The sequence below is a fragment of the Larimichthys crocea genome, chromosome VI (genome assembly GCF_000972845.2).
Source record: "Larimichthys crocea isolate SSNF chromosome VI, L_crocea_2.0, whole genome shotgun sequence".
In the NCBI taxonomy this organism is placed as follows: domain Eukaryota; kingdom Metazoa; phylum Chordata; class Actinopteri; family Sciaenidae; genus Larimichthys; species Larimichthys crocea.
The window spans coordinates 14262467-14273780 of NC_040016.1; the positions used below are offsets into that span (position 1 = coordinate 14262467).

The 11314-nt window shown below is 39.4% G+C and overlaps 1 protein-coding gene and 1 long non-coding RNA gene across 3 annotated transcripts in view; one reads left to right on the plus strand and one right to left on the minus strand.

Moving 5' to 3' along the window:
* nckap1l (NCK associated protein 1 like) overlaps window positions 1–10925 on the minus strand; it is a 25284-nt gene extending 14359 nt beyond the window's left edge. Inside the window, exons 1-9 of one of the 2 annotated variants that reach the window (XM_019270731.2) lie at window positions 10717–10925; window positions 9423–9533; window positions 8929–9021; window positions 8303–8359; window positions 7414–7556; window positions 6635–6725; window positions 5778–5915; window positions 4681–4729; window positions 4242–4398 (exon numbers count right to left, since the gene is read on the minus strand). In XM_019270731.2, coding sequence (XP_019126276.2) covers window positions 4242–4398; window positions 4681–4729; window positions 5778–5915; window positions 6635–6725; window positions 7414–7556; window positions 8303–8359; window positions 8929–9021; window positions 9423–9533; window positions 10717–10806 — 929 coding nt within the window. In that variant the 5' untranslated portion in view covers window positions 10807–10925. The remainder of the gene's footprint in view (window positions 1–4241; window positions 4399–4680; window positions 4730–5777; window positions 5916–6634; window positions 6726–7413; window positions 7557–8302; window positions 8360–8928; window positions 9022–9422; window positions 9534–10716) is intronic. The other variant, XM_010732085.3, reaches the window with a different exon arrangement.
* LOC113745906 (uncharacterized) lies at window positions 1266–1700 on the plus strand. The gene is made up of 3 exons (XR_003462473.1): window positions 1266–1347; window positions 1465–1522; window positions 1619–1700. It is a non-coding gene; the product is annotated as an uncharacterized LOC113745906 (long non-coding RNA).
* Window positions 10926–11314: the final 389 nt, after the last annotated feature.

An 11314-nucleotide genomic window follows, 5' to 3' on the forward strand; every position in this document is an offset into this window, starting at 1 on the left:
GCATATCTAAGGCAACTATGAGTAAATAACACACTGGTAGAGTAGATATAGTATTTTACCTAAATCGAACATATAAATGCCCACTGAAGTGACCAACTTAAAATGAGTATGGCAATCAATCTCAAATTTTCTTCAGTGTAAAAACATCAAAACATAATAACAAGTTTAAGAGTTTTGGAGAAGGAGAGCATAGATTATAGACGTTAGAAAGAAAACTAGAGATTACAGTACAGCAGTTAGACAAGATGAAACTGTTTCCACTGCAAATTAATACATATATTTTCTGACTCTGTGATTGATCTCTTTTTGCATTTTCTTTGTTTTTAATCAATATAGCAAGCGCATTGCAGACATCAGGACTCGCGAGCATGTTTAGTCAACTGGTGAGACTGGCACAAAATTAAGAAAGTTTTTATCACTTTTGAGTCACAAATATTCACTGATTTTCTTGGAATTAACTGTGGGAGCAATGTCCTAACCTTAACCCGTGTTATTACCAGTGGAGCTATGCACAGAGAGAGGAGGCACTTTCTGAGAGGGGCGCTGAAAGAATTATACAAAGTTCTGGAGGGGAACCTGGACTTTGGGACCAAAGGTAGAAGAATGACAATAAGAGCTGCTTTAGAAGTCATTTCATTACTGGAAGTGATAAGAAAAAAAAATGTTTCCACCCCCGCAGACATCTTGGACTTTGGGGAATTTTTGGAGATTAATAGGGAATGACCCCTCATTTCATAGTGATCATGAATCTTGTTGAGACTCTTCCTAAACTTCCCTTTTCTTTTCTGATCTGTGTGCCAATCAATCCCCAAGGCCCTGTTCGTCTTCATGGCTCTGTCGTTTTCCCGTGACGAGGTCCTGTGCTAGTCAGACACTCTGAGAATATGCCAAAGATAAAGATGCCTGAGACTACATTGACAAGTAGGTCATAGGTGCAGAGGACATGAACCACTGTCTAATGTCTCCCTCGGTGCAACTCCACTGTTCAGATGTTCCTAACAGTGCGAGTTGCAATTATTCTAAAGTCTTTTTGCTTTTTCTGTTTTCCCAGCAGATGGCAGAATCTGTTCCACATGGAGAAGTTAAGAGCTCTGATGAAAAAGTACAACCATGTAGTTCAACGCTCCACGTGCAGTCCTGGCACAGTTTGACGCCTTGCTTCTCATGACACCATACAGGTAGATACTTGACCAACAATGTCTAATTACTGAATGCATCCATTTCTCCATCTTCCGTATGTATTAAGATCAGTTTTCTCCTCTGCAGACATTTATGTATGTCCAGAAGAGGAGTCAGTCCTGATGAGCTCATTCGTCTCCACCCTGTCTGCTCTATCAATCAAACAAGGTAAAACAAGCATAATACCGCAGATCATCTTAGCCCAGTAACCCAGTATTGTTTCTCTTTTTAAAATGCACATATAAATTTAATTTGAATATTGATGGATTTCATTTTACTCTGCAGTGGAAACAAAGAGGAGTTTGACCTCAGAGCAATTAGACTGGACTGGTTGAGATTGCAGGTAGTAGGTTTGTCACAACTATAAAGTATTACCCAACATTCAGTTGTATTTTAAAATTGCGAATGCCCTTAAGATTTTCTTTGTCTCCTACACAAGGCCTACACAAGTGTGAACAAGGCCAATCTTCCACTAAAGGACTACACTGATTAGCGAAGGTGATGAAACTGATTCAGTTTCACACCAGGATGGTGGACAGCGTGGACGACTTCTACAGGAGAAGTCTGAGGGTCATACTCAGGTCAGTCTTCCTCTCCTCTCCTCTCCTCTCCTCTCTCTCCTCTCTCCTTCCTCTCCTCTCCTCTCTCTCTCTTCTTCTCTCCTCCTTTGTTGATTCTTCTTTGTTTTTTTTGTTTCCCAGCTTCTCCCGCGTGTCTTTGAGAGATGTTTTGCCAGAGCAGCGAGGAGATGACCATGAAGCGTTACCTCATGGCCTTCCCGTCTGTCTGTTCTCACTTCAGCTATTGTGGAAACCCTCTCTGTCCAGAAGAGGTCAGTGTTCAGTCATTTGCGACAAAGCTATTAATCTCAGGAGCAGTGAATAATACACTGTTTCGCTCTACACGAAATTGATTTCTAGCACTTCTAGTCAGAGCTGCACATGAAAGCACACATTTTTAAACATAAACAACATTTTTGACTTTATTCCTCAGTACTGAGATATTCTTTGCTAGTAAAATCACATAAGTAAAATTATAAACAGCTTTTTTCCATTTAAAGCAGTTCGTGTACAGTAAAAAGTGAACTAAATGTGAGAAAGGATTATTATTTTTGGAATATGTGGTGTACTATGTGTGTTGTGTTCTGTGCCTTGGTAAATGCTTAATGTTGTCTTCTGTCGTTGTCACATTGATTGCACTACTGCACTTGCCACTGTCTGGTGTGTAGATAGAGGTAATGGAGAAGAGGAGTCTGCGCCTGTGTGGACCTTCTGGAGCAGATAGCCAAGCTGACCAGCACTGTTGTTTTAGAGATATGTGCTGAGCAGTGCAACCTCAATGACCAGGTGAAGCTATTTCAGGTTTTAAAGAAACTAATTATCCCGCACAGATTGATTCTGCCAATTCTATATCCAGATTAAGCACACTAGTCACAGCTTGGTCAGTGGGTTTAGCTGGAGGCAAGGACAGAACTTGAGAATTTGAACAAAATGATAAGACAAGTCTAAACTCTGGAGTTGTTAATGTGGTGTTGTTTCTCTAATCCCTTGATGAAAACATGACTAAAGTATTTTAGTTTTTGAGTGCTTCAGTGCAAAACTCCCATGCTTGTCTTTGAGCATGTTACCCAATATCTGTTGGGCTGAATTCTCCCCTATGGTTCTGTCTTCTTCCCTCATCTTCTCTTCCTTCTGCATCCACCTCTTCCACTTGATAACCCCTTAGTTGCAGCCCAGCACTGCGCCGAGAGCATCAGCGCAGCTCGCTACAGGAAGCAAAAGAAGCCGATGCCAAAGAAAGGAGAAGTCCCAGAAAGGAACCAGGCGCTGAAAGCCTGAGGAAAGACCGAGCCGTCATCACCAAGTTGCATTTCTTTTTTTTTCCGGATTATACTTTTTCTGATTTATCTCACCTGATCCATCAGTTATATGTGTATTGTATAACGACTTGGCAGAAGGTTAGAAAAGTGAATGCAGTCATACAGCCCCGATTATGAAGAACTGCAGCATGAACAGCATTTGTTCAGGTCAAAGATTAAATAAACATTCAGCAGTGTGCAATTGTGATTCACATAGGTTATGCAGTTATGTTGGTGAAATGTTTTAATGTTTGCTGACATTTCAATGATTTCATTCACCTGTGACACATTTCTTGCCTCAATTATCAGGGGGGGCAGGATTAAAATGCCTCGCCTACAACCATTATTGGTCTAAACTTATTTACCCTTCAAGATGAATCAGTCAGAGTTGAGGCTAATAAATTAAGCTGTTAGAAATAGAAACAATGCCTCAGGTGTTAAGAATACTTTACGTTGGCATTTTGACCGTTTGATCATATTGTATATAGCTGCAGTGTGTAGCAGAAAGCAACTAATTAAGTCTGAGAGTTGTAATTCTGCTCACTCTCCTCCTCTCAGTTTTCCTCCCTGCTGCTGCATGTGGAGATGTGGGACAATGTTCAACATGTTTATTACCTTATTGTCCGAGAAACGCACAGGTCATTGTCAAATATTGTCTATGGAAGTTCCTAAAGATTGCTATATAGTGTGTATTATTTACTTAATAGTTGCCTTATGATATACTGTATATGATATAGATATCTATATAAAACTGGTTAACTGTTAAAATGCATTCAACACAAAACTTTCTAGAATTTTAGATTACGCTACTTTTACTGAATTCAAACACAGAAATCCTTTGTGCTGACTATGTTGTCAAGTGTTCTTTTAAACACTTTGTCATTTCTGCCATTTTATTTATTAAGAACATTCACAATCTTTTTAATTGGATGTATGTTTTTAGCTTTATTGTTTCAGATACAGGCTCAGTCCAGCTCTTTATATCAGAATTAATGAACATTAAAAGAGACCAGACGAGAGGACTCTCAGGCGGTGACATGAGAACTGGCTTAATTTTTAACTCAGTTCTCAGTTTTGTCTGATATTTATGAGGGTGCTTTATCTTGCGCCCATTTCCTATTATCTTGCTTTTTAATTTTTAATTCATCTGGGATTCTTTCTCACAATGTGGAGATAGTACACTATAGCAGTGCAGCTTACGTACCCTTTGAAGCTGTCGAGGAGGTCCTCTGAGACCTTGTGTATGTTGAGCACCTCATCTCTGGTGAGATTGAGGAACAAGCCGCTCCGCAGAGCCATTTTCCACAGCTCCTGGGAGGCCTGGTTTGTATTCAGGCTGGTGTGACACAACAGGAAGCCGACTAGAAGGAGCACAATCAGTCAGACATTTGTGATGCATACTGTGGGGCTGGAACATCACTGCTGCATTCATTAAATTTAAGAATCTTTTGCTAAAAGCTGTTTTCTGAGAAACTGATTTGAGTACAAAGCTTTTTATTTCTTCTCACACATCACGTTTTCAACACGTTACATGCACACACAGCATTAACTGCCTCTGAACGTCGATTCTTTCACAAGTAATAATATCCTATATATTCTATTGTTGTTTTTCAGTCATGTGTGAAAGGATGTGTAATACTTACTAATAATCCACCGCTCCATCACCTCCATAGACAGATATTCACATGCCATCTGTGGTGAACAACGAGCTCATTAACTGACAACAAAGACAGACTCACTGCAATCTTATATGTAAACTTCAAAATCAACCTGTCAGTTGAACCATATAGTAGCCATCAGGATCTTCTTTGCTGCTTTATTCTTGTTCTACTCAATCCTCCCTGAATGTGGTTTATAATGTAACTCCAGAGACCCATTATTATTCTCTAAAGACTCTTAAGGTCCAATGTGTAAGATTTAGGGGGCTCTATTTAGAGAATATGGCCGAAATGCAATATAATATGTATAACTATGTTTTTTTTAGTGTATAATCACCTGAAAATTAGGATTGTTTTGTTTTTGTGACATAAGAATGAGACTTTTATATCTATAGAAAGTGCTCTTCCATGGAGTCGAGCATGTTTTATGCAGTAGCCCAGAATAGACAAACTAAACACTGGCTCTAGACCTTTCACGTGTTTCTTTGCCAACGTAGTTTCTCCTTCACACTTGGAAGAAAGTGAGGGTGTTGCAATCAGCAACTACACTGCTAAATTCTATTAAATCCTACACGGTGGTCCTCTAAATGATTGGCTGTAATTTCCTTTGAAATATATTGTATCTTTTCATGAGAAAAATTGTTGCCTACAGGCCCCGTACTTGGCTGGACTAGTGGTTCTTTTATGAGGAAGCCAGGGGCAACAGGGGGCCGTAATGGTCGTATTCAAAGAAAGCAGAGAGGATGACCATGCAGAAGGGAGGGAGATGGTAGAAATAAAAGTTCAGGGAGGAGCAGAGAGGTCAAAACACAATATAATAAATCATTTTATAAATGATAGCTCTATAATGGAAGGGAAGGGGGAAAATGGGACAGAGAGTCAATAGCATTAAGAGGACTGTCTGTGACCTTCAAGACATTACATATACTGTTATTGCATCTTTCAGCTGTGACGCCTTCTCTCATTTCTGTGCCTGACATCACTGGAAAAAAACATATTTTAGACACTACCGCCCTTCTTCTCTCTTTCTTCCTCTGTCAGAGATAAATACAGGAGGAGAGGTGACGAGAGGGCGGACTCACAGTGTCGCAGCAGGCTGGTTCCAGCATGGTAGCTGGAGCACTGAGCAGGCTGAGAAGCTGGGCGCTCCGCCACTGCTCTGCTGGCAGGTTCCTGCGTGGGTAGACCATCTTCAGAGACAGCAACGCCGCCGTCACAGACTGGGAGACAGACAGAGAAGGAAAGGAAAACAGTGAGTGAGGACGCTGGAGAGATGAAAAGGCAAACATAGAGAGATGGCAACACTTTAAAGCAAATTATAGCAAAAACATGCGGCAGTCTCAAAAGCTGTGGTTTAATTTTTTTTCACATTGGCATATTTAATGATCCAGCACACAGACAGACTTAAAGAAGTAAATAAAAGTATAAATAATTTGTACTTTTGTTCTGTAATTTATATTTTAATGTGTTAGCCATGTGTAAAGCACTAGGAAGATACTGCTGAGCTGTAATTCTGGCAGTCATACATTCACATACATTTATGTACTTTCAGTCTGGGGCTGTTTTTCATGGTTTGGACCTGGGCCCTTAGCTCCAGTTAAGGGAAGTCTTAATTCTACAGTACACAGTAATATTCTAGACATATATTTTAGTGATGTGCTATTGGTCTTGTTGCTGAATAAGAGAAAATCCCTGCAGCCAAGTCCCAAGATTGTCCCTTTAACAGCTGTTGAGTCCGCAAGTCAATAATAATGGTTTTGGAATGAGATGTCATGTCAAGTGGCCACAGAGGACTTACACCCAAAGGTGTAGCAATGTAGTGAGACAAAACAGAAGTGTGTATCATTTATTATTAATGTTCTAAATAAAAATATCGAAATGTTTCTGCATTGATGTAGGTTAAATTGAACTTAACATTTGTGTGTCACACTGATCTTACCCTTGTGTGAGGGCCAAACTCCTCGGTTAGCTTCTTCCAAGGATGTTCATACTCCACAAACATCTGGCTGAGCCGTGGGTAGGACGGGTCACTGCAGGATTCATTACAGTATATAATTAATCAATGCAGGAAGGTGAAACACAAAATGAACTAGGACATTATAATAATAATATTAATAATACAGCATTTTCAGTACTGTGCCAGACTGGCATTACCTACAGGGATTGTAGTAATGAATAAAAGTCTTTTATTCTAGAAATTCCATAATTTTATACAGCTTTGTTTTAGGTAGAAAAAATAATATAGAGCTGAGACTGTTTCAATCTCAACGGTGTATTGCTACCTACGTGGGTTGTGCAAGTCACAAGTGATGTTAAAATGTATATGTTTGTGTTCCCAGCTCATGTCTCGAATCCAGATGAACATCTTGATTTTTTTTTGCAATTAAATAAATAAATATCATGCAAAGTGGGCGACACAAAATGTCAGAGTAGCACTTGGCACTCAGAAAAGGTCAGCTGTGGGCTGTTGATGTCTGTGGCAATTAAAATTCTAATTAATCATGAGGATCAGTAAAATATAGTCTCATTGATGGATGTGGAGACTCACAATGACATCAACTGAAGCACTTAAAGGAGGCGTTTGTCATAGATAGAAAGTAAACAAAACCTTGATGTCTTGATTATCATCTATCGGTGAATAAATGGAAAACACATCCATCCTTCCATCAAATTACTCTGTACTGCATCTACAATGTCACCTAGCATCTGTTTTCTCACCTGCTCCCGTTGGTCATCTCATGGGCACAGTTGAACATGCCCACCAGTGCCTTCTTGTCATCGATGCGAGAGAGCGTTATGATAACGGACGTGTAGGTGGTGATCAGGTCCAGGTAGTTTTTGGTGAAGTCAAAGTTGATGGACTGAAATTAAATCAAAATGTCAGTAGCTCCAAAGATATACTGTGGATACAGTATTATTATATTTACACAGCTCAGCTAAAACCTTTTGACTATGAATCACAACCCCAGGCTTGTGAAGTGACAGTAAAAAGGTTGTACTTTCCTTACTGACAGAGAAAAGTGGCTGAGCATGCATAAACAAGCCTCAAAACAACGTCTCCACTAGATTGGATTTCTTTCAAACCGAGGGGTGTGGATGGTTTATGATTTAGGGAGAAATATCACTTTAATATTATGTGACACTTTAAAAAGGAATTACATCAGAAGTCATTTTATGTCAAGGGAAAATGCAAAATGGGTTACGGCTGCAATAATATGAATTCATTCAAAGAGGTGCTGAGAGATGCTCCTCAAATAAATCCAAGCAGCATGTTTGTGTTCCCATGAAATGTTTAAAATACCCACAAGAGCTGCACAGATCATATCACAGGAGACACAGCTTACTGAAATACACAGCAGGACATACATAATGCACAAGGCACGAGGTGGTAATTATGATAATAAAAAAAACTGACAAACTGAAGAGGAGGAGGGTGGGGGAGAGAAAACACAACCTGTAGGATGCAGCAGGCAGGAGTAAACAGCATAGTAGCAGAATGAATAAAGTGTGTGAGTGGGTTTTTTGTCGGATTATCAGCAGATGTTGGGTAAGACTTCAGAGCTTTCGCTGATTTAAGACTATCACAACCCCCGCAGTAAAAACTTACAATATCAAAGAAGCACTGACAAGCATCTATGGTGTTCAGCAGCTCATACACGTGGTCCTGAGTGAAAAACAAAGAGGCATTAGATAAAAAAAGGAAAACCTGTACAGAAACATTTACATTGTAGATTTCTACAACAGTGTGATATTTTTAATCTAACAAATACTGATGATGCCTTGTTCGGGCTGCGACCTCCATCACAGGAATATGCAAATGTAAAGGGAGGTGTAACAAACTGCACCAAACCACAGTCAGCTCACTGTCCTTGATATTTGGAATAAATCAATTATTTTCCTATACCAGAATAAACCACTTTATGTGTAAATTTATTCTGGAAAAACTGAAATGCCTGAAATAATAGGTGTGCAGAAGTAAACACACAGAGAGGGAGAGAGAGAGAGAGAGAGAGAGAGAGAGAGCACTGCAAAAATCCATCATTGTCCTTCATTATCTTGTTTTCATATTTAAAGAAAAATTAATAAATCCATTTCTTTATTTTTCTTTGTTTTTCACCACACGTTAATGTAAATATGCTTCTGTTCCATCCTCTGATGTTACAGTAGGCTCTCATCATGTCATGTCTACAAAGCAAATCTGAAACGTTAAAACAGAGAAAGGAAGACAATCACCCTGAACTCAATGACATCCAGGAAAGAGTCGTAGTAAGTTGATGTGGCTGCCATCACTTCAGATTTCTGTCGCTGGATGTTTGTCAGATTTTGCTGAAATAAACAATAAAGACACATTTTCATTCACTGGTCAAATATAATGAAGCAGGTAGACTGTTTCACCATCTTATTAAGATATTTACTTGATACTTTTTCAAGCTTGATTTTTGACAGATACAGCTGAAGAGTGACACAAATGTGGGGACAGAGAGATGGGGAACGACATGCAGCAAATGACGCTGCTCGGCCTTCGTACATGGGGCGGATGCACCTATCAAAGCAGGATTGATGTGAACATGATGATTCAACCTAATATCATAGTCATGTTTTCAGTGCATCACAATTTAAACTGACTGAGAACAAACAAACCTCTTGTATCAATAAAACATGAAAATATGTGTAGAACTCAAAGTGAAAACAACTTAAGCTTGAGCAAAGGATGCAGTCATGCTTACAATGCCTCCTCTGAAGTCAATGTTTGGGAATTTCTTGTTGATGTACTTGACGGCGGGCTCCATGCTTTTTTCTGTCAGGAGAGATGGCCGCGTCTTCGGGTCTGCACAGGTCTGTAACAGAGGAAATGATAAAGATGTGTAGTTTGTGAAATAACACAATTTCTAACACATTTTTCGTGCTCTGTCATCATCCTGTGTAGGTTCTGAGGTTCTCATTTTTCACCCAGTGATTTGAAAAGCCTGCCAGAAGAAAGTGACTGAATCCTCAGAGTAACTTAGATGTCTGTGGGCTGCTTTCCCCACCTCATTTTACAAACACCCTCAAGGTGACCTTGAGCATGATAGTTAACCCCAAACTGCTCCAGTGGGGCGTTTTAGAAACTGGCAGTAAAAGACTGCAGCTAGTGTGAAGCATGCATGCTCAGCAACACTCACTGGGCGAGGCATGAAAATGGTTCGATATGTGACTGCTCTTTCACTTCTTCTCCTGGTTAATGTACGCATAGCGTATGTGTATACACATGCTCACACAGGGTTACAGAAAACGCATTGTATTATCTCATGAGGAGTGTGTCATTTCCTGCCAAATTAACCAATCAAGCTCTATATATAACTATGTTATATCATTTACAGGTCGGCTTGCTTCTATTGTGAGATTTCACAACAATCCGTTCAGAACAACTGAAGTTCGAGGTGACTGACAGCTCAGACTGACTTCCTGTTTGCACTTCCTCTTTGGAGAAATAAGCTCAGCTGCATTTGGAAGACAGCGCTGCCTATTCAACAAAGTTAGAACACACAGACCATGTTTTTAAAAAAAAAAATTATCTCATATCATTTTATTATTGCAGTTTAAGTTGCAGCTACTGGAGGGTTTCTCCACTTTGACACTACTGGGTTATTACTGGCAGTTTGCATCTTGAGTACTTTTGCGCATTACAAAAAAAGTACTTTAACATGTTTGGCTTTATACAGTTATTACTCTTTGTATTGTAGATACAAATGTGGTTGTTATCTGTACAGTCGAGCTCTTGTTTCCTTTAAACTGTTCAATGGAAACTGATAAGAGGAATGGAAACAATTAAAAATATAATTCAAGTTTAATTGATTTCTAAGTAGTGAATAATTATGTACTCATATGTCTACTCTTAGATGTATCTTTATATCATGTAATAACTGTACGCACATACAAACCAAGACCAAGCCAAAACACAAGAAATGAAAGTCAAGTTCCTTTTTTCTCGTTTCTGTTCACAGACAACTTGCCTTTATAAACATTCCTACTCTCCCTCACCTTCTTAATGTAGTTCATTCGTATTAGCACCCCATTCCCTCTCTCATTGAGGATGACGAGTTTTTCGGCCAGTTTCTGTTGGTAGTCCATGGCTGCAGGAACACAGCACCTCTCTCACTATGTTCGAGCCTTAGGCCGCTTTGTTCCGTGTAGCTGTTGAACCCTCGGAAACAAGTGCACCCAGAGCCTCACCCTGACACTAGGTCACATGGGGCTCTCTGGTGGAGGTGGAGCTAGTTGAGTCAAGTTGGACTGAGTCATCTTCCATCCTGTAACTGTATGACAGAATGTAGAGACAGATTAATTAAGAAAAAGGGGAAATAAAAGATCACTTCAAATAAAAATCCTAAAAATTTAAAGTTAGCAAAAGAATCCTAGAAAGTATTTTCATTGCACCATCCAATACTTTAATTTCATGCTGGAGTGAAAACATACATTAAAAGTGTTGTCATTTAAAGAATGTCAATGTAATGTTTCCTGTCCGTTAAACATACTGCCTCTATTGTGGTGTGCCGTTTCAGCTACTTCCTCTTGCTCTGTAAAATGACTCCTGTGAACAGGGAAGATAGGAAGGTTCAAATGACATTTTATTCAAGCT